This window comes from Cyanistes caeruleus, chromosome 6 (assembly GCF_971803275.1).
Source record: "Cyanistes caeruleus chromosome 6, bCyaCae1.hap1.1, whole genome shotgun sequence".
Lineage (NCBI taxonomy): Eukaryota > Metazoa > Chordata > Aves > Passeriformes > Paridae > Cyanistes > Cyanistes caeruleus.
The window spans coordinates 60,336,798-60,359,921 of NC_141706.1; the positions used below are offsets into that span (position 1 = coordinate 60,336,798).

The 23,124-nt window shown below is 42.3% G+C and overlaps 2 protein-coding genes across 4 annotated transcripts in view; both read left to right on the top strand.

Moving 5' to 3' along the window:
* ADSS1 (adenylosuccinate synthase 1) overlaps window positions 1-5,174 on the top strand; it is a 33,281-nt gene extending 28,107 nt beyond the window's left edge. For both annotated transcript variants that reach the window (XM_086894202.1, XM_086894203.1), the window contains exons 12-13: window positions 298-447; window positions 1,869-5,174. In XM_086894202.1, coding sequence (XP_086750328.1) covers window positions 298-447; window positions 1,869-1,921 — 203 coding nt within the window. In that variant the 3' untranslated portion in view covers window positions 1,922-5,174. The remainder of the gene's footprint in view (window positions 1-297; window positions 448-1,868) is intronic.
* Window positions 5,175-12,407: 7,233 nt separating this feature from the next.
* On the top strand, window positions 12,408-23,075 carry SIVA1 (SIVA1 apoptosis inducing factor). Of its 2 annotated transcripts, none has more exons than XM_086895960.1 (4): window positions 12,408-16,222; window positions 16,339-16,515; window positions 17,173-17,329; window positions 18,078-23,075. In XM_086895960.1, the coding sequence occupies exons 1-4, from the start codon at window positions 16,105-16,107 to the stop codon at window positions 18,130-18,132; spliced, it is 507 nt and encodes a 168-aa protein (XP_086752086.1). In that variant the 5' UTR covers window positions 12,408-16,104; the 3' UTR covers window positions 18,133-23,075. The 2 variants fall into 2 exon arrangements, with proteins under 2 accessions (XP_086752086.1, XP_086752085.1); XM_086895959.1 differs by lacking the exon at window positions 18,078-23,075 and adding an exon at window positions 17,805-18,039.
* Window positions 23,076-23,124: the final 49 nt, after the last annotated feature.

Sequence of the window (23,124 nt, forward strand, 5' to 3'; positions counted from 1 at the left end):
AGAATAAAACTGTAGTGTTGTTGTTGACTCCATGTTGACAGCATAGAGTATATTCTACAGTTTTTGGAAGAGGAAGCTGCATTCCTGGATCCCCTTAAATCAGATTTATCTTCCTAAGTATCAGAATTTAACCTCAATTAAGAATAAAGATGTGAATGATTGAATAAGCCAGTAAAAATACTATTTCCTCATATATCAGTTTTTAATTGTTGTCAAAAGACTTCTTTGGTCAAGAGCCATAGGTCTGTTCCCTTAAGGCAGATAAAATCAAGTGTGACAAAAATTGTTCTTCCATAGCTAACCAGGAGATACTACAGAAAGTGGAAGTAGAGTATGAAACAATGCCTGGCTGGAAAACTGATACAACTGGAGCACGAAAATGGGAGGACCTCCCACCCAAGGCCCAGAATTACATCCGCTGTGTGGAAAACCATGTTGGTGTGCCAGGTAAATTTCTCTGTAGATGTCCGTATGAGGATGCCACAGCAGACAGACACAGCTCTGTGAAAGTGCTCAGTTTGTTAGTTGGAAGTGACTTTATTTGGGCAGGAGGAAATGAAAGTACCCGTGGTTGGGCTGATGGGGGTAAATGACAGCTTGCCAAGAGGCAGCAAAGGGTGGTGTTCAGCAGGCAGGTCTGCAATGCTGTAGAGTGCTCCAAGCTGTTTCTGGCAAGGATTTAACCAGAGGAAAGGTAAACATGTGTTGTTCTTGGCAAATGGCCACCTTCTGTCAGTGAAAAGGGGGTCTGTGCACTGTGCTTCAGCCTTGTAGTTAGGCTGATGTCCTCGTCTCCCCCTTTCTCTCTGCATGCTGCACTGCTGCATCCCTGTATGAACTTAGATGTCTTTGTTTTGTTTTTTTTCCATTCTTACTCATATAAGGAATTGTGTTGCATAACAGGTACAAGGTTGCTTAGCCCAGCTCTTCCACTTGGGATAAATGAGAGTCTTAACTCGTTGATCTGCAAAGGTCAAGCCACAGTTTTCTTCAAATCTAACTTCTAGAGCTCTAGATGTGGCAAGAGCTAGGTGTGGCATGAATGGTGGCGTTTGCAAGGGAATTTCCACAGTAACAAGCCTAGAAAGCTGGTGTGTGTGCTTTTGTTTTCTATAAAGCACCTCAGAGGTCACATCAGGGGAGTACAGGCTGGTTACAACTGTGGCAATGCCTGTATCAGTCACGGATCAGGAAACATTTGATAGCAGAGACCGAAACTCAGAGAATGGCCTTTGTGTGATCAAGGACACACAAGGGATGTGTAAATACAACTCCCCTTACCTTTATTCCTCTGGTTTGCTGTTTAAAGTCAGGATGCCGTGCTAGGTTTGATGGCTAAAGGAGACCTATATCCACAGTCAATTCTATAGCAACCACGGGCAATAAAACTGCAGTGGAACAGCTACAGTGTGGATTTTGGGGTAGCTGCTTACACTGGATAATGTTTATAGTTAGAGTCTTACATTTAAAAATATTACAGTATGTACAGTATCACTGTCTTCTGTTCCACATCATGCAGATTTCAGTCTGGGACAGCTCTGGCTTCCTCTCTGCAGGGATGTAGCTAAACATGCTGTCACTCAAAACAATGGCACCTAAACCTGCAACAAACATTCCTGACCTTCCATTAGGCCTTCCATCTGCAATGCTCTGTGTGTATGGTATAATTATTTCATGCTTTCAAACTTCAGATATTGCACTTTTAATTCAGTAATCCAGCTGGAGTAGAGGGATTTTTGACAATGAAACTTCCTTCCTAAAATTGGTCAGTCTGTCATGAAGCATTTGAAAGGTGAAAGTCATTCCAGTTCATTAATTATAATATTTAAACTCAGTTATTTTTCTAATGGATGTGTTTTCCTCCCTAGTTAAATGGGTTGGAGTTGGGAAGTCAAGAGAGTCGATGATCCAGCTGTTTTAAACAAATGAAGAACTTCATGGATGAGAAGCACAACTTGGCATTCATCGGTTCCTTACTGCTTCCTCTTTAAATGGAAATGCTATTTAAAACAAATTCTTCTAGGAATTAAATAAACACAACATATATTCTGTATTGTAACATTTTATTTAAGTTCTCGGTAAATTCAGTGTAAAATATCCTTGGTGTCCATCATCAAAAAAGTTAAAAAAAGTATTCCTAACAAAATAGGGAAATATTTTTTTCAATTGATCCATGTTACTATTTGAAAGTACTTTACACCTATATAGTATTTCTCCTTAAAATAATAAACCAGTATTAAGCCTTTTCCTGTAATTACTGGGTAACTTTAGAATTGTGAAGCTTGGATTTTTCTTAAAATGTTTAAATATCTGCGTATCTAGGTTGGCAGTACTAGGACAGATTCCATGCACTGAAATTGATTGAATTATAAAGATTTTCAGTTTATAAAATACAGCAAAGCTAGGTGGGTATTTTTGACAGCACAAGGCAAAGCAAACACAATTACATATAATTTTTATATAATGTTTTTTGATAGCCTACTAAAATGAATGGAGAGAACCTAAAATGAAACATGTATTTATCACAAAGCCTATCCTAGTAACAGATAACATCTGTAAAGGGGCCAAACTGGAGAAAGCTGACCTGTGTAATAATTCTTTGAACTATTCTGTGTACTAACAGGCTGGAGACTGTCAGGTGTGTGGCCTTTCTTTTATGCAGTAGGAAAAGGAATGAGTGAAGGTGAAAGGAAGAGAGTCCTCAGGGTACAAAACTCATGAGAGTGGAGCTGAGACAGCTGCGTTTTCTCCATGAACCTGGGACATTTCTTCCTGCTAGTCCTGTGATTGAAGTTTCCCTAGTTCTACTCTGGTACTCTGTTGAGGAACTTGGGACTTGTGGCTCTGTAAGGCACTCGCTTCCACAGCTCATAGGTTTCCAAGAATAAATCAATGCATGACTCAATGATGACTGCTGCAGTATTTACACCCCTCACACATTTTGACCTTCCTCAGCAAAATGTAATACCTATTTATAGAAGAGGATGACACGTGGCAGCCAGGGTTGGGACATGTAGAAGCTGTGGAGAGTCCCAGAATCTTCAAGAATGTACTTAGACTTCTTTGTGGTTCTTCTAATTTGTAATGGTTATGCATCAAGAGCTCTCAAAAAAGGCCTACCTCTTGTAGAGGAAGAAGATTATTCTAGAGACAGAATTATTCCCTAACTGCAAAATTCTCCACATAGATGTTCCTTTTTTATACATGTCTCAGAGAGCTATAACAATATTTTTGTATCATTCCCATGGGCAGTGGAAATGGCATCACATCCTCACTGATGCCATTATACAGTGGGTAAAAACAGCCCTTTTCTGACATGGTAACTCCAAGGGTACAAAACTATGACACTTGGCATGAGAAATGGGGGAAAAAAGGAAAACCTGTCAGCAGGTCTTGTGCCATACTCTTCCCCTTTGTCTTATCTCACTCTATATCAAATAGCAGATAATGTTCAAAGCCATTTGTGTCAAAAAACACTTTTAAAAGTACCAGTGCAAAGCACTAAATGTAACTGTTTAGGGATGTTTTGCTGCTTGTAAGGCAGAATTCTTACACCATCCAGCTCTGGTGCAGTCTCTCCATGCCCCAGTTCATTATAGATTCTGGCTTAATGCACAAACAAATACTTTTTTCTCTAAACCAAAGAAAACAACAAAAAAAAGATCCCAAAGTGGTAAATCCTTACTTCTGTTTTAACTCTTTTGTCCATCTTTGGCAAATTGTTTAATCTCACTGCTGCTGGTTTTGCAGTCTGTGAAACTGCAATTAGTAATACATCCTCACATCTTCAACACTGCCTTTTGGAGTTCCCAGGGTCAAGCCCTGCAGTCCTTAATCTGAGCTGAGGAGAAAGCTCTCATCGTATTTATGGCTGTTCTAATGAAAGACCAATGAGATTTCTGACCTTACTTAATGTTTGTGAAGCACTTCTGAAAGGTACTTGGTAAGTGCTAATTATTACAAGCACTGTGAAGTGTGCCTCATTTATATGAGGTACTTTAAGCAAAAAGATGCTTGGAGATACAGTAATTAAGTTTTGTTTTCACATGGCTTAACCCTGTGACATTTGCCTTCTGAATGATCTAGAGCTGTTCCTTTTCTTGGCCCCATCTTCCTCTGTGCATTTGTGCTGGGAGGTGGCCGCTATATTTAAGCTTTGGTTGATTTATAGGCAAAGTCCACAGTGACTAACGAGCCACTTGGTGTGCTGAATAACTGGATTAAATGATCAACTCTAAACTGAGTATTTGGCATATTGAAGACAATAGCTTTTATGGTGTAATTTTGACAGGATTACTTACCACTTAATCTTTTTATTTTCCATTTTTCCATTAAGTATCTGTTAAATGCACATGGCCTGTCCTTGCAAGGATTCATCAAAAAACCCAGTGATGTTGTTGGTGAGCATGATGTAATAGGCAATTATCCCATTACTTACTCTGTTGCCATAAAAATATCATGCTTTTCATTTCATAGCATGGATATTTTAAATAAAAGTTCTAGTCCTATTAAATTTTACATGTGCTGTCATTGAATTGAATGTGAATAAGTTCAGGCTTTCATCAAAAATCTCTTTAATCTACTGAGAGACACAGTGCTTAGCAGGAACATTTTAACATAAATTTCCTTTCATTTTGGCTGTTTTCCATGTATGTTATTTTGTATTGTTTGGAATTTCATTTAATAACAATCACTGTGATGAATTTAACTACTTCTTTCTCCCTAGCTAAATTCAATAATAATGGCTAAAACTGGCTGATGCATCATCCTGTTTGTTATCTGGATGGAAGAATAAGGGTAAAGGTTAACTGAAAAGTCATAATTTGTGGTAAAGGTTATAGTTTTTTAAAAGTAGCAATTACAGATTCACTCCTGCACAGTAATGTTTTTGAAATATTTTCTGCCACTTAGCCTTAAAATATGGCCTTCCTAGTCAGCTACACACTTTCTTACACATTCAGGATAGGATTTTGAAGCTTTTGTAATTTTTTAATTTGGCTGTATATGGTCTTACAGTTCTGGCATAATGCACTTTATAACAGGAAAGAAAATAAAGCATTTCCATAGAAATGTGCAATCTATACTTAGACCTTATGCAGATTTTTTTCAGATGATTTTTGATCCACACCTGTTTATTTTGTCCTTGAAGATGTATTAAAACATTTAAAGTAACAGTGCTTGGTCTCTTTCTCTTATTTTTTAACAAAATAAACTTCATACAAAAACCTGGTTTAATATTTCATGAATATGAGGAAATAAGTCACAGCATTAGTGAATGAAGGTATGTTTTCCCTCACTCTACAAATTTTCAGTGTTTAGCCTTTTTCACAAATTCCACAAACTTTGTCTCCCTTTCCCATTTACAAACTGAGCAGGGATCTACCTTTGCCACTGGGGTTTGTGGTTTAGTCATCTTTAGTTAGCTCACCTGAGTAACCAATGGTTTTATGAAGGAAAAATACATTTTCTGAGTGCTGCAGAAATTCTTGCAACAACAGTTGGTTCAGAACAACTGATGTGAACTCTGTGAAGCTCTTTATCAGCAGCACTGGGAGAAAGCAAAGGTACTGGCTCAGATAAACAATTATCACCTCTAAAACTGACTGGGCTTCAGACAAATGCTGTTAGGGCTTCCAGCAGCCTCCATAGAAACCATTCTTTTTCTCATCTGTTTTAGAAGGAGCCAGAAACAACAGGTAAGTCCCTCACACACCACTCAGGGCAATGCCTGAGACCTGTATGAGAATTGATCTGCTGATTAATTAGTATTTCTTCATATCCTTTGCATCAGTTTTACATATATATATATTCTCACACACATATGTATAATTCCACATAGAATGGTCTTTGGTAGCTGAAGCACCTGAGGTAGTGTCATCTAAATCTGTGTTAGGCTGGCAATGCCCAAGTCAAAAAACCAAACAACCCCCAAAAAACCACATACACACAAAAAAAACCCCAAGATAAACAAACAAACAAACATAAACCCAAGCTGGAGAGCTGTGTCTGATGATTGGGATGGAGGGGAAATATAGACATTCCTGCCCCTAACCTCTGACAGTAATACTTTACATGGGGTCAAGCCCTAGCCCACTCATTATTCCCTGTGGAAGTGGCCTTGCCTCCTGTACAGTAACACATCATGTCCATCAGAGAGCTGGTTTAAAGGGTCAGATGTTGGCAAAAAGGATGAGCTCACATCACCCTTTTAACTGGGCATCAGGCAGAAGGGAAATCCAGCTCCAGCCATGTTGCTTCTAGAATTGCCTGTTAGTGGCAGTCCATCAGGGGTGTACCCTGGTGGTTTGTTGCTCACTAATGAGGGTGTTAGTGCTTGCTTTGTCTCTTTATTAGATCCAGATTGCCAGTGACAAAGAGGGTGCCCGAAGCATGGAGCCTGCTCAGCTGCCACGGTGCGACATGGATCCACAGCATGAGAGAAGTGGGATTGTACAGCCTGCTTCAGGGAGGTAGGGAACTGGGTCCTTCCCAAATCATTGGTCCATCACAAAGGAGCTTTGATAATGGGCGTGTTTTACAGAATGATTGCAAGATTTTGCCATTTAATCTTAGATACTCACAGGAAATTACTTGTTCTAAAATACCTTCATGTGTTATTGATAATCTGTAGATTTCTGGAGCAGATGGTAAGAAAAATAAAATAGGAGAGGTCTTTCGTAAGCACATACACTTTATATCTTCCATTAATGTAAAAAATTTTGGCCAACAGCTGCATTTTTCAACAGTGGTTGAAAACAGTACAAATCTGAACACTGTCCAAATAAATGTGTTTGGCAGGAAAATACCTTTGTCAGGAAAAAAACCCAAACACTTGTGTATTTTAATGTTTTCACAGTCTCAAGATAATGCACCCTTCTGTGACAGGCATTACCTTTCAGGAGCTGAGCGTAGTCACCAGAGTTTACATTGCAGGGCTGTAAATAGTGCCTCAGACAGCAGTGTTGGGTTTCAGGTGATACCTTTACAGTGCCTGAGGAGTGGCAGAGCACTTCAGACAGTTTAGGTGGCTGCTGAAATCCTTAAAATACCCTGGGCTGAGTCACTGGAGACAAGCTTTCTTAAGGACTGCAGAATAAGACTGTCTTAAGGACAGTCAACTAGACATGTCCTTCCAGCAGAGGTGCCAGTGTCCATTTTTCCCTACAGAAGACAAAACTTTTCCTGCTAACTAGGCCTAATTCTTGAAATGTGAGGAAATTGTGTTTGCTACTGAGGTTTGTGAGCCTGGCTGGGCTGTAAATGGAAAAGATCCCAAGCAAGTGATGCTGGAGTCAGCTTTTGGTGAGTCTGACAAAATGACAAGCATGGAAATACAGTGTATTATCAGACATACCTTAAAGAGGTGATTCATGGTGTTCTTTGCTACTGAAGAGGAAACTCACTGTGTCAAACCTATAGTAATTAAAGTTGTGTTTCCATTGAGATTCTGAAAATAGTGCAGCCCTCTACCATGAATGGAAACCTGCCCTTTGAGCTCTAAATTACAGAGTGGTGGAAGAATGGCAAAGATATTGATGAACTGGGGGGCTGGGCCATGGAAAGCTCCTGAAGCTCATGAAGAGGGCCAGTGTTGTTCATGTCTCAGTACAGGCTGGGAAGCAACTGCTTAAGGAGCAGCTCTGCCAAGAACGACCTGAGGTTTAAATGAGATGTCAGGATAAGCATGAGCCAACAGTGCACTTGCATCTTGAATAAAGCAGATGGTCTGCTGGGCTATAATTTTATTATATAAGTATATATATATACTGAGGGGGATAATGGCCAGGAGAGGGAGGGAAGGTGTTTCCCATTACTCATGTTGATGAGTAGTGCTCGTCATGCTACATGTCCACTGGCATCCATTGTAAAGGCATGTTTTGCATCCTTAGGAAGTGGGTGAAGAAGAAAGGGAGAATTGCCAAGATGATGTGATATTCTAGTTTCAAGACTCTGCCTTGCTACAGATAAGACTCCTTTGCTCCCAGTGCACAGTCACATGTATGTCAGTACCACAGTCACAGATTTGCTGCTCAGTTACTACCCCATAGCATTGAAAACAATTCAGATTTTGTATTCCAATCTTATGCTTCATTCCTCCCAGCCTTTGAGGCTGTGGCCTTGTGGTGACCTTGGCAATGACTCTTATCACTGTTTCATGCTTTTGTCAGAAGCTGGGTCCTTTCAGAATTCAGGAATGTAGTTTGTAGCTGTACCAATGGGGCCTCAGTCATGTCTGTCTGAGATAAAATATAGCTTGAAGACATTTACTGAGTAAGTTCACAAAAGGTTTGCCTTGTCATTCTGAAACAGCATTAGGTTTCCATCTATAGCTTTAAAGGAGATTATTGGAAAAGGGGACTAAGACATCAAACCCATTCCCTGAGTATTTGGTCCACTGATTTTTAGTACTGTATGTTCTGCAGAAAAAATAACGTGCCTTCAGTGATCTCTGCTTGGGTATATTGGGTACTGGAATAAGTAACATCTCCAACTTTGCCAGAAGAACTGGAGCTGGAATAAAATTTCAGGAAACTCGTGTGCTGGGTGCTGGACCTGGCCTGAAGAACAACCCGTACCTGGAACAAACTGGGTGGGGGCTGTGAATTTTGAAAAGCTTGGAGGAATGTCAGGCTGATCTTCTTCATTCTTCAATCAGTTATTCAATGCAGGTATCACAGTTTTATATTTTAAACAGTTCCAGTGCTGATAAATATGTATATTTAAGTAGCCCTTCCTACAGCTTAGGTAGTGATAATAGATCAGTATCACAAACAGAGGCAACTCTGAACACCTTCACAAACCATCTGGGGATCTTCTAAATCTTGCAGGTAGGAAAGATAAAAAAAGGACAGGATTGTGTCACACCAATATCTTCTCTGAAATCCTCGTGCAGAAAAAAAAAATTAATGCATATTAGAAGCATATATGCATATATATTAAGGCATTTAAGAAGCTATTGAGCATAAATACATAGAATAAATTATAACAGGTTCTAATATACATGGAAAAGAAGTCAAGTAAAAGAAATATAAGAAGCTAGCTAGTTAAGGCATTACAAATAGGATAAGGCATTTTGTCTATTAGAGATTGATTTGCCCCACACTATGTAATTAAAATACTAAAGCTGGTACTGATGAAAGTTTGAGCCCTATGCAAAATGCATTGATGATTTCCATACAGAGGAAACATGCCAGTAGCACAAAAAAGTCTCGTTCTATTAATTGGCACCCCGGATGGTAGGCCTAGGATTGAGCATTACTTTTATAGCTTATACCACACCACTCATGCAAACTGCTCAGCAGAGAGCAAAGAGAATGAGTGCCTTGAAGACTTCCCTGCATAAATGGATTTCATCTGCAAAGGCTGTGCTCAGGAAATTTCCACATTAGCACTTGTGATGGTCCCTGTAGATGTGGCATGTTATCCTGGCAACATTCAGGGAATCGCCTTGACTCTGTGCAGCTTCTGTTCCCTGCACAGAGATCTCTGTGCAGGGCTGACAACACAGCCACGCATATTTCAAGTAAACACACTTTGTGGGCTGCTGCTGGGGATGGTTAGATGTGGTGAGTGCAGAGCTGGATTCTTGGCCAGCCTGCACTGACACAGCCCCTTTGAGCTGAGCAGATGTACCCTGAGTTATTCCAGCTGAACAGCTGCTCTGGGGAATGGAGAGAGGAGAGCATGCGAGGAGCAACATATAAAGCTGTCTCAAAGCAAGGATTCATTTCCACAACAAAATAATAAGTGCAGGACTGGATGCAGCAGCTGCAGTGTGGAGGGAGGAAGGTTTTGCCCATCCCTTCCCAAGCCATGTGTGGGAAAGGATGTTTGTACTGTGCAGGGATAGTGAAAGGAGAGTGCTACCTCAGAATCTCTCCCACGTAAATCCACACTGAATAATGGATAGCACTACTTGGACACAGATTTAAAGAACTCTTAGGACAACCACCTAGCACTAAATGAAAAACATTGTTGCCTGCAGAGAAAGAAAACAGAACACTTGGCACTATGTTAGGTCAGCAATAGCAGTTCTCACTGTCAGAGTTTATATTCCATTTTTCATGACAGATTAAAATAATCTGGAAAGAAGCAAACTGAAAGGAGTGCACAGAAATGAAACACACTATGGAAGGGCCAGGAACAACAACAGCCATGAAAAGAAATGGAGAAAGCAGCCCTTTTATAAACCCCTCTCAGCAGAACAATAATGCCTTTATAACAGCAAAAACAATTTATAGTTTTGAGGGTGCCCTCTAGTGAGTGGGACCTTAGGGTGCTCTGATCTGCTGATCAGCGCTGGTGCATCTCAGGGCTGGAAGGAACAAAACACACTCTGAAACTCAACCATGCTGTGCTAATTTAAGAGCAAGCACTGTCTGGAGTTCCAAGACAAGATGGCAGAGCCTTCTCTTAACAGCAGCATGTCTCAAGAGCCAGCCCTTAATCCCACAGATCTCCAGCTTATCAAATACTTTTTTGGATGCATGAACCTCATCAAGAGCTCGTCAAAATGAGGGCATGGACTCTGTGCTAGCAAGTTCTCAGGAAACAACATGCTCTTGTGAAGAGATAATGTCTGAACCAGGTGTAGCCCTCTGATCCCAGCTGTAAACATGTTATCTGTTAAGGCTGATCTACTAAGAAAAGGACTACACAGAAGAAAGAAAACAGCCCCTTGCCCTTCCAGTAAAAGCACTTTTCTGCAAGGAGAGGTTTTTTAATCTTCAGATCCATATTGCAGAGCAGAGAAAGGACAGTGCAGTGGGACTGAGCACAGGGGTGTGGTGCTTTACCCTAGGCCCAACAGGGGATGTGTGCCCATCCTGATAGTCCATCCCACATAACGTAGACTGCATGCTGGTACATGGCCAACTATATCAGCTACTATCCTAGAATTTCCACTTAAAAGAATTTCCAGATTATTTTTTTAACCGTTTTAGCATGAAAACATTAAAGAAGAACCAGCAAGTTGGCCAAAAGCCATTCATTTTATACCAATTCAACTAAGGAATCTCCCTATTTAAAGAGGTGTAGGAGGTAGAGTTCCACCTCTATGTGATGTGCTTTGATATCTTTCTAAATGGCCTAGTAATGAAGGAATAGAAAAAATTGAGAAGTTTTACTACATGCACATGGAGAGAAGGGTTTTGGTATAAGTGAAGCTGGGTGAATAGATAGAGTGTTTTATCTATTTAGGCCTGGATCACTATTTATCTGCCACCTATTTCTGAAATGGAACATTTTGACTTTTTACAGTAAGTTTCTTGGAAAACATGGCATAGAGGGAAAGAAGTAAGGCTGATAAATATTTAGATTCACAAAGCCAAATCAGCTATACTGTATATTTTCCCTGAGCCTGCCTAAAACAGAAGACAGAATTTTCTTCAATCAAAAAAAGAATTTTCTTTTTGCTGAGCTTTTAAGTTTGTTTTTTTTTTTTTAAAGAAAACTTTCTTTAAAAAAGTTTTATTGAATTGCGTATGTCTGTGACTAAACACTGATTTTTATATGGCTCTTTATTTCTAATTACATTTTGGAGAAGTTGGAGGCACTGAGTGATGGGTAAACATTTATTATGATTGTCTCACAGATGGATCAGATGAATCAGAAACAAAAAAAAAACCTTTTTAATCTGTAATTGCTTACTGGAGTATAAAAATCTAAATCTGTATGTTTTGTGGGCAGAGTCTAGAATAGTTCAGGTCAGAATGTGATTTACTTAATTAAACTGGTCTCAGTGCAAAAGGAATGTGAAGACAACTGTTACAAAGGGATAACTGTGATCCCAAGGACAGTATATTTATAGAACTGAGGAAGCTTCTGCCCATTCTGTGTATTTCTAAGTACTCTGAAGAAGGGATACAAGCAGTGATGTATCAGAGAGGTGTCTGTGCAGAGCTCTTGGGGTACCCAGGGCTCCCTCCCTTCCCACATGGTTTTCCATGCCATGAACTTGGATATGGCACAGGACACACTGCAAAGGAGTGCTTCAGTGTAAACAAAATATTTCAGCTTGAATAAAAAGTGGAGAGCGATGACAGACATCTTCATAGTCAGAGAATCGATAGGGAATGGTTATTCATTGTTTTCCATAAAATCAGACATAGGGGACACGCAGAGTTGTTCTGTGTCTGCTCTGAATTTCTTGAAGCACAGGTAGAAATAGAATACAGGAAAGACAGGTTTAACAACAGTCCATTTTGTGCATTAGACTTGCTTACTGGAAATGGAAACTGTTGAAAATAGACGAAATGTCATTTTTCGTTGTGCTTTAAGTGACCAAATTATCAACCAGGAAATTTGTCTGTAATATTCACACAGGCACAGGAGAAGCAAAGTAGCAAGAAAAAGACTACTTTTTATTCTCTGGGTTTTGGGTTGTTTTTTGGTTGGTTGGGTTTTTTTAATTTTTATATTTTTTTTGGAGGGGATGGTGGTCACAAAAAGGTTTTCAAGGACAAACCAAAATCATGGTATTTCACAGTTACCTTCACTGATTTGGAATGTGTTCGGGCTGCTTTTTCACATTCAGAATCTCATTAACTAATCTGGAAAATCACCAGCACTAATTTTCAGGAACACTCCATGCCAACAAGCTTTGCCAAGCTAGGTCTCACCTTTTCTGCTACTTCTAAATCACCAGTGGATCTTCCTCGAGGCTCGCTGCTCTGGAACTAATAAAACACTCAGCACCATTCTGCTAGGTAGCATTTCAGAAGACAAGCAGGTGAACCAATTCCCTCCCTGCAGGGTGCTCAGGCCTGCTGGTACAGAGCAGACAGAATTACTTTGCCTTCATAGTTTGCAAAGAGAAGAGAGCTGGTCAGTAGCAGATGTTGGTGAAGGTGAGTCTTAAAAAGCAATTAAGAGATGTCACCACCTGAGGCTGACTCAGAGAGCTGCAACAGAAGATTCCTGCAGTGGGGTAGTGGTGGCAATGTGTCAAATGTAATCAGCCCTCAGCAAAAGCTGGACTTGATGATCCTTGTGATTCCCTTCCAACTCAGAGTATCCTGTGATCCTGCAAAAGTTCCCTTAAATTTACCCTTCAATGACAGCACCAGCAGCACTGTTGTAGTATGAGCTGCTCCATTTCAAATTTACTTCATATTTGAGATCAGTGTTTCAGAGCACTCCTTCCCCACAAGTGGAATAGTGCTTTTAGTTCTTTCTTTGTATTTCATCCAGTTCTCAGACAGCCGAGTTCCATCCCATGCCACATTAATGAAACATGTGATCCATTGTCCTTTATCCTGACAGGGCCCTTTCCAACTGGAATTACATTCTGATTAATCAATATTCCCCAGAGAACTTCAGAGTTTCCAGACAGTGAATATTTAAAAAGTAGTTTCCTTAGCAGAAAGAGAAGGCCACGAATTTTCAATATGCAGTTGGAAAAGTCTGCTGAACACCCTTAAGCATGCATTTGCAGAATCATGCATTTGCAGAAGAAGCTTAAGTATAAATCCTTACAGAAAAAGAAAGAGTGGCAGGAGCAAGATTTTGGAGCTCGGAAGGGATTTTTTTTGGGAATTGCTGTGAATTACAGCCATGGTTTTTGCTCCACAGACGAGAAGGCTGGGCTGATCAGCTCTACAGAAAAATCTAAAAAATCACATTAACCTGTATGAAACCAGAGTGGTTGTATCTGCAAACTATCAGCAGTTCAGCAAATCACTCTCATCATTTTGGTGTTTGGACAATGCTCTTGGGCATTGGTGTGATTTTTAGGACTGTTCTGGACAGAGCCAGGATGCAAAGCTTGATGATCCTTGCAGGCCCCTTCTGACTCAGGATAGCCTGTGATTCTACAGCCATAGCTAGGCACTGTGCTCAGTACTACTGGTCTTGGGGTTTCAGTAGTCTTGGAAGAACTTGAGACTAGAGTTAGTCCATTAAGTATTGTGGCCCATTTTCAGCACACTGATCTATGTTATATGTCTCACATAATTGAGCTTTCATATAAATTATTGCTGTTCTAGTATTGTGCTAGTATTGAAAATGTACATTGAAGTTTTTATGAGTTTCTGAATGAAAGAAAGCATTTTAAAAAATACTGATTCTGTCACTACTTTTTGAGGAGATTGTTATTGTTTGGGTTTTGGTGTTTAGAGGTTTTGTTTGTTTCTTTATTTTTATTTTTTTTTTTTCAGGAAGAAATGTAAATCTTAACTTGATAACTTGTTTTTGACCAGAAGAAAACAAAGAAACCAGGAACAAGTCTTTCACCCTTAGCAGATTGTAAGTTCATTCATGGAAAAATTGCTCCTGTACTTGGTTGTGATTCTGTCCCCACTACATATAGGAGAAGATTTGAATTCAGAGACCTCTGGAAGAAATAAAACTGTCTGGAAGAAATAAAACTTCAAGACACTTGTGTCTTGACACAAGTGACACAAAGCATAGCACCTAAACTCCAACACCAGTTTAAAACTTGTTTGCCCTGAGGAAAACAATGTATTTTCAAAATATACATAGTACCCAGATTGTCTGCCACTTGGAATGGCATCGGAGACTTCTAACCCATGAAACCACATCTGGGGTGCTATAGAGCCCTCCTGTAAATAGCAAATTAGTTGCTATTTAATTACAAAGTAATCCCCCTTCACAGCAGAAGGTCTTGCAGAACTCCAGTTTTAGCTGAAACTGGATGTCACTCCCCAAAAACTCATTGTGCCCACAAGTGGTGAGCCCACTCCTAATGTTGGCTGGTGCTGAGGAGCCCACCAGAGCCCCCTGGTGAGACAGATTCTCCAGCCTCCTTGGTGATCTTTCAAAAAGGAAATTCTCAAGCCTGTACACACTTTTGTTGGTTCCACAGCGTTCAGACAGCCCAGACCTGGGCAGGGGGTTTAGGCTGCACAAAGAGCTCCGTGAGCCCAGCATAATGTGCGGGCCTGCCAAGAAGGGAAAAGAGGGCTCATAAACAAGTTGGATGCAAGACTGGAAAGGATATTAAGTAAGTTTACAGATAAAATTGGGAGGAGCTGTTGATTCCCCAAATGGCAGAGGCCTTGCAGACAGACCTCGACAAATTAGAGGGCTGGGCAATCACCAACTGTATGGAGTTTGAAAAGTTTTTGAAAAAGTGCTGGTTTCTGCACCTGGGATGGGGCAACCCTGAATGTAGAGACCGACTGGGGAACTAGGAAAGGGACCTGGGGGTCTTGGTTGATGGGAAGGTGAATATCAGCCAGCTGTGCCCTGGCAGCCAGGAGGGATAATCCTGGCCTGGGGGCATCAGGCCCAGCATCGCCTGCCGGGCAGGGGAGGGGATTGTCCTGCTCTGCTCTGAGCTGGGGCGGCCTCACCTCGAGTGTTGTGTGCCACAAAATAAAAAATTATTAAAGCTATGAGAGAACTTCCCAAGGAGGGCCACGAGGATGGTGAAGGGTCTGGTGGGGAAGCTGTATGAGGAGTAGCTGAGGGCACTTGGTCTGCTCAGCCTGGAGGAGACTGAGGGGAGAGCTCAGTGCATTTACAGCTTCCTCCTGAGGGGCAGAGGAGGGGCAGACATTGATCTCTTCTCTTTGGAGACCAGCCACAGGACGAAACTGTATCAGGGGAGGTTTAGCAAAAGGTTCTTCACCCAGAGGGTGGTCGGGCACTGAACAGGCTCCCAGGGAAGCGGTCACATCCCCAACCCCGACAGAATTCAAGAAGCGTTTGGACATTGCTCTCAGGCACATAGTGCGAGTCTTGGGGTGTCCTGTGCAGGGCTAAGAGTTGGACTGGATGATCCTCTTGAGTCCTTTCAGCTCAGCATATTCCACGACTCCGAGTTTACCGACAAACGCGAGTCCCAGAGCAGGTTTCGGTTCCCCGCGCGGGGCTCGCGCCGCCGCTCCGGGCGCACGGAGGTGACGCCTGAGGGGCGGCGGCAGCGGGCGGGGCGGCGGGGCCGGGCCGGCGCCTCTGCCAACCCCGCCGGGCGCTCGGGACGCGGCGGAAAGAGAAATTTTCCGCTGCGGACGAAGCTTTCGCTTTCCTGTGGGACGAATGGAGCAGCCGCGGTTCCCGAGCGGCCGGGCCGGGATGTGAGGGAGGCGGCGGCGCGGCCGTGACGCGGCGCGGGGCGGGGCGGGCGCGGTCGGTCCGGCCATGCCGAAGCGCTCCTGCCCCTTCGGGGACGCGGCCCCGCTCCAGCTGAAGACCCGCGTGGGGCTGCGGGAGCTGAGCCGCGGCGTGCGGGGCGAGGAGTACCGGCGGGAGGTCTTCGGTGAGCGGGGCGTGGAGGGGGGAGCGCCGGGCCGGCCGGGCCGCCGCGGGGATGTGCCGGGCCGCCGCGGGGATGGGGAGCCCACCCCTAACTCTGCTCTCCTCTCCCGCCGGCAGAGAGGACCCGGCGGCTGCTCTTCAGGGGTGCCCAGGCATACATGGAGGGCGCGGCTGCCGGCGCCCGTCCGGCGGAGCCGGGGCCGGCCGGGAAGGCGCAGGGCGAGGGGCCCCGCTGGAGCGGGCAGCTCCTCATCGGCCACGACGGGAAACTGCGGCGGCGGCCCGCGGACAGGGGTGAGTGCCCGGGCCGTGTCATAGAACCGCGCAATGCCCTGGGCTGGAACGGAGCCATCGAAATGCGACTCCTGTCCTGCCCAGGACACTCCCGATCTTCCCACCGTGAACCTGAGAAAGTTGTCGGAATGATTCTTAAACTCTGGCAGGTTGGGGCTGTGGCCGCTTCTCTGGGGAGCCTGTTGCAGTGGAGACCACCCTGTGGGTGAAGAACCTTTTCCTAATATCCCGCCCAAACCTCCCCTGACACAACTTGAGGCCATTCCCTCTGTTCCTGTCCCTTGGTCACTGCAGAGACCAGTGCTGTCCATTGGCTTCCCCTCCCAAGGAGGGCTGTACTATGATGGATAATTTTGTGCTGTGTAGTTCTTCTTTATTGACATTCCTTAAAGGAAGCGTTAGATTCCATCTGACGGATTTCGGAACTGCCGCGTGTGTGTTCTGCTTTAGCATCCCTTAGCGTCTTGCCTCTGAGCAGAGAAAGAGCCAAGTGCCAAGCGGCGCTCCCTGTCCCTTTGCCTGCCCGAGCTTCTGCCAAGTGCTGCCACCTGTAGCTGTGCGCGGACGCGCCGCGCTCTGCATCTCCTGGCCCTTCCAGCTGCTTTCTCTGCCTTGCTGTAAGGCTCAACCATTCTTATCGGTGTCTTTGCCAAGCAGTTCCGCCTCTGGGAGCGTCCAGAGCCTGCTCGTCGTGTGTGAGAGCGGCCGATGTGAAGGACGCGTGTGCGCAGTGTGACCGGTTCGTCTGCCAGAACTGCAGCAGGCTCTGCAGCTGCTGTAACACGGTTACCTGCTCTTTGTGCTCCACTGTTGAGTAAGTGCCTTCCGAGTTTGGAAGCTTATTTTAATTACACATGCCCTAATAGCTGGGTAAAGCAGTTATCTAGCTCATACACATAAAGGAGTTAAACTCTTCCCAAGCTTTAGCAGCAGTAAAACTGTCTGAAACTTGTGAACCAAGATGCCTGTGTGAAGCACTAATCAACTGTAGTGCAAGTCTAGTTCAGCTTCTTATTTAAATGCTGTAGGAGGCAAAAATTTACTTTGCTTTCCCTCCAGCAGCATAGGATGCTGGCCAGTGCTGAATGCATGTACTTCCAAGGAATAATCTTAATTTTTTTCCCTCATTGTTAGCAGTTCTGTGATATAAAGAAATACTGAGTGGGCTGTGTGGGAGTCCCATGGTTGCAGTTGATAATGGAATAGTATGCCATTATTATGTTCCAGAAACAGGAGGCACACTGACTTTTGTTTCTTCTGGTTTGTTTGTGTTGGTTTTTTTTCCCTAGTTATGGTGATGTGGGAGAGCAAGTTCTCTGCAGCGGTTGTTCAGTATTTCAAGTCTGAAACTTGATGAAATAACCCTTGTGGCTAAAACGTCCATGAATTTCATGAAGTCTTCTCCTTACAGCTGGTCAATTAATCCTTTTAGCATGTGAATTAGTTTTGGAATTTCTATGTTTTATATCTTTATATTGTACTTTTAAATATTTTAGCTAAATAAACATTTCTATTTTAAAGCTTTTTAGATTATTTTGAGTCGGCTTTCTCCTTTTCCCTAGTTGTGATATGCCTGTCTGGAAGGGACCACTCTGTGCTCTTACCTGTTCTTCCTGATGTGACACAGGATTCAGAATATTCTCTCCTCGCATTGGTCATGTTAGGACACTTTTGTGGGATCAGAATATAAATCAAAAGGTTTGTGCTTCTGTGCTTTCAGGTGAGTGTGAATCCATTCTGGACACACAACATTTTCTTTGTGAGCTAACTAGGAAAATCAGCCAGGCCTGAAGGCTTTTCCAAATAAGAGAATTTGCTGATTCTGGTTAAAATTTTTTTTAACTATCACAAACATCTTGTGCTTACTGACAGCTTGAATGGTTTTAATCTGTCTATGGTAACTTTGACAGAAAGAGCAATAGCACACCAGGCTTGGAGCAGAAGAGTTTTTTTCATTAGTAAATTTTCCAGTACCTTCACTGAAAGGTCTTTCTTGGAAAGCAATTTATCTGTGTGAGTTGATCACCTACACTGTAAACTTCATATTGTCCTGAATATCCACTCAGAAACAGCTCATGAAGTGGTCTGAAAAATGGTCAGCACTCAGGGGTACCTCTGCATAAACCAGCTCATTCCCCATTTTCTTTTCAAATCATTGCAGAAGCTTAGTATTGTTTGTGCTGTAAGAGTGAAGTAAAGTACTACTGGACAGCCCCTCAAAGTAGTTTTCTTGTACTGGTTTTGCTGTGTTTCATTAAAAGAAGACTTTTCATCTGGCAAACCATCTATGCCTAGAATAAAGCTACAGGGTCTTTACCTCAGTAAAATGCTGATTTGAGTGTCTGATTTCAGACTGTAGGATAAAAGGAATAGATTTGACACACACAAGAAAAGAAATCCTTGTGGCACAGCTAATGGTCTGTTTCTCAGATTCTTTGCCCTGAATTCCTGAAGCAAAACCTGCCACTCATGCTTCTCAGTCTTCTCAACTGTAATTAGTATGTTTTGGGTGGAGTAACCTTGTTTTACCTGTTTCCCTCCACTTCAGCCATTTCTGTTTGAAGAGGTGGAAAGGCCATTGCAGTGCAATTTGAGAGCCTGACTTTTCCCTCGTGGGGACACCTTTATTTGACATTCTCTTGAAGGCATTCAGGGTATTTGCCCATCAGAATACTGCAGCTACCCAAAGTGAATGGTAAATGCTTTAGCAAAGGGTGGGGGTTGCTGTTGCTGGAGAGCAGCTCTTCACAGCTGCACTGGCATGGCTTTGGGTGTATCAGCCACAGTGAGGTGCAGGATGACATCCTCTCTTGCCTGTGTACCACTTTCTGTAACTACACAGACACACTTTAAAAGCATTTGTGCCCTTTAGGGTTTCCTGAGGGGTGTCACTTCACTCTCAACCATCTGTGCCAGCTTAGACTGACCATCTGTGCCAGCCTAGACATGCTGATGGATCGGGTTAGTTTTCCTGTTCTGCATGTTTTGGAGCCAATTAAAATGGGAGATTTTACTGGTTCTTACTCCAGTCTTCTTTTTGAGTAACTGTGAAATGTGTCTTATCTTCATTCCCCTAACAAACAAACAAAAAAATCTGAAGTCAGGTGACTTAGTAGTGAAAGAGTTAGTTGGAATGTGCAGGAATTCCACAGCATTATCTATCTTTTCAAAGCTCTAATAGATGAAATTAGGATGGTGGCAGTTCTCTGGTGTGCAGTTCCCAGCTGGTACCACAGGGCAGATAAAAATGTTGCTCCTGTGCCAGTCATTGTAAATCACAAAGCTGAGTTTAATGGATAGGAAGAACCTATGGTTTACTACATTTAGATGTTTTAGGAAAGAGTTTTAAAACTTGGCTTTGTTTCATTTGAAGCTTTAAGCAGTGAACTAAAGCATTTCTCAGTTAAGCATATTTTTCAAAATGAAACCTTTAAGTATGTGTCTGCTTTTTCTTACTCTCTCTCCTGAGGATGAGAGACTGAAAATAATGTTTTGCTTCTAGGCTCTGGGAGAGATGAGACGTGTTGTTCACAAATGATTTGTGTTTCAAACTAGTGATAGAAATGGTTTTTTGGCTCATTTAGTCACTGCTGTATTTCATAGAAAGCTGTCCTCTGTAAACAATGACATGGATTTCATAGCTTAATGTTCTTATTTGTTATCCTGTAGCTGCTTGAAAGCTGGTTGTGCATTGGGATAGATACTTAAAGCAGCATGGAGAGCTGGGAGAGGAAAAGCAGGAGGGCTGGAAGAAGGGAGGAGAAGGGCAGGAAGAGCACAGAACAGCATGGCCAACTCTTGGATAGGGGTGGTGCTTCATACATGTAAGAAACAGAGTCTAGTGGTTACCACATCTGGTTCTCTGGCTTCAGAAGGTGAGAAAACTGCCTGTGTCTACCAAAAGACTCAAAACATTATTTAGGAAAGTTCTTTTTCTTGTTCTGCAGTTCTCAGATAAACAGTGTGAGGTAAGACTGGAGAATGTTTGTAAATCTTTATAATGTCTACAGAAAAAAAAAGAACCTGTGTGAAGGGAAAAATCTTTGGCTGGGAGGTACAAAGATTTTTCTCTTTGCCTAATTAACCCCTCCTCCCAAGAGCTTGGCTGTTGCCACTTATTGTTGAGCTGTAATAGAGTTACAATGCAACATGTAGGGTACCCCTAGGACTGTAAAGAAACACCAGAGAAATTGTCTGGTTTATCAACTGAGCAGGAAATTTGGTCTAATACTGTGCTTTTTTGTTGTTATCATATGTTCTTCCCCTCCTACTCAGTGCAAAGTGTCAAAAGTCTAAGTTTGCCTGCTGTTCCAAGGGAAGGCAATCCCCTGAGGAGCTGACGTATTGATGGGTAAAAATATCCTGCAGTAATGATTTTACAGATGGATGAGAAACTTCTGAGGCCTGTATATCATTACTAGTGACATATGTCTCAAAGAGCAGACCTTTCTGTCTAAAAGGAAGTCAGCTGATCTGATCAGGATAAAACAATTTCTTTTAAGACTAATAACTGAGTAAATTCTAGAAATGTGTGGTCTCATAGACACCAGATATTTAAGGACAGTCTAAGGTGGTAAATGACTGCAGCAGCTTCCAGTGTCTCCAGACTGTATTAGAACAAACCCACAGCATTGTAAAAAAGCTCACTGAAAACAACAAATACACTTGGGTTGTCTCCTTGAATAGCATTTCTCCTGTGCACATAGTAATTCCCAAATATTTTGCAGTTCAGTTTGGAAGTCTGCTTCTTTCCAAGAGAAAAGTGAGCCATTCTATTGATGATCCAGGTGATCATCAGACAACATGAAAATTAAAAATAAATAAATGTTAGCTCTTCATTTTGTGATTGATGTGTCTTTTGTTTAAGACAGCCAGCACCTCAGCCTCTTCCCCTCTTTTTTGTTTTAGTGTCCTACACACATGGGCCCTGACTTGTAGCCAGTTCATAGGCTTTTTTTTTTGGTATTCCTTTCTGAGCAGGTGAAAGTAGATGCAGTTGTATTTTATCTCAGGACAGGGTATAAACCCCAAATAATGCTGGTGAGAGTGAAAAATAACGTCCTTTTTTTCCTTACAAATATGGATAAGAAAGTCATACTTTGCTTCTGTGCTGTATTTGCTGCCATCAGCTGTGGCACTCAGAACTGGCAGAAATATGCAAAGGGATTGAATCTTTTCAATCTTACCTTGAAGAAGTGCAGCCAACAAGTAGAAATGGAAACAGTGTCTTTGTCCCCAGGTTTGTTTGGCTTGTTTTCTTTTGAAAACACTCTGGCCTTTGGTTGGATTGGTTAGACAACAGGAGATGCCAGCACCATGCAAAGAATAAATACTTCTCTCTTTCACCATGCTCCCTACCAGTCATTGCATGATGGCTTTGGGTTTTGACAGGATTAAAAAATTGAATCCCAGAAAATCTTGTCTGTCATTAAGTTCCCAGGTGTGGAGTATGTGTACAAACTTGCATCTGCTGCTGCACTGTAACTTTTGGTTAGGTGTGATACTGTTTCATCATGGCAAATTCTGCAACTAAAAGTTCTTTGTGCTGGCTTTACTGCCCATCTGGATTCCAAGAGTGCTGACTACCTGGCCGTGAAGCCCTCTGTGCTTGGAGAAGCTCCAGCTGGGATAGAGTGTGACAGTATCTCCACAGCTTGGTCTGTGTCTGTCCTCTGCTCCTTGCAGTGCGTTATCGTCCTTTGTCAGACTGATCTTGGATCCCAGGCTACTGCAGGAACATGTGGGGTTGTCCAAGCAGAGGGAGGAAAACCTCAGCCCACCCAACAGCAGCACTCAGACACGTGCAGAACAAAACTGCCGGGGCAGCACAGGGACTCCAGAGCCCAACCTTGCAGCACAACCTCGGATCTGGCAGCTTGGAAATGGAGAGGGATGTGGGGGTCTCTTCCCAGGGAGCACCCTTCTCCCAGCAGGCTTTTAAATGAGGACAGGTAAGGCTGAGAAACAGCCTTACAGGGTACTCCTGTACCCCTGTGTTCAGGTACCTGGTGCTCTTTCCTCCACTCTCTAGCTAGGGCTTTTCACTTTTTAGAAAGAGAAGGTAGCAAAGTTTTGAACATTGTTTTTAATGAGGTAAATTGGTTAACCTATTAAAAGTAGCCAAGAGGCCTCAGAAAATGTTAGGGATTCTTTAAGAAATAAGTAGGATATATGTAATTTAAAGACAAATACTTCTTGTGGGTAGAAAATTTCTTATTTAAATTCTATTTTATTTTAGATTATTAAAATTGCAATAGGGTGAAAGTGATCACACAATCTGTTGTATATTTTAATGGCTAATATACACACACAAATATAATCTTTCTTTATATAGACATTTTATATTGAAAGATAATTGAAATACCGTACCTTTTACAGTTGATTGCATTTTGAACTGCTACAATTGTAATACAAGCTTTAACATTTGCTGGTAGTGTGTATTCTGGGCTTTTGTTATTTTGTTTTCTTCCTCTGGGAAAGAGCACAGCTGGAATCAAATTATTATGTCTTACACTTTTAATAAAAGTTTTTAGTTCTCATGGTTCTGATTTGCACTAAAACTGTGTGATAGATATTAAGTTACTTATCTCTTGCAGAGCTTATTATTGC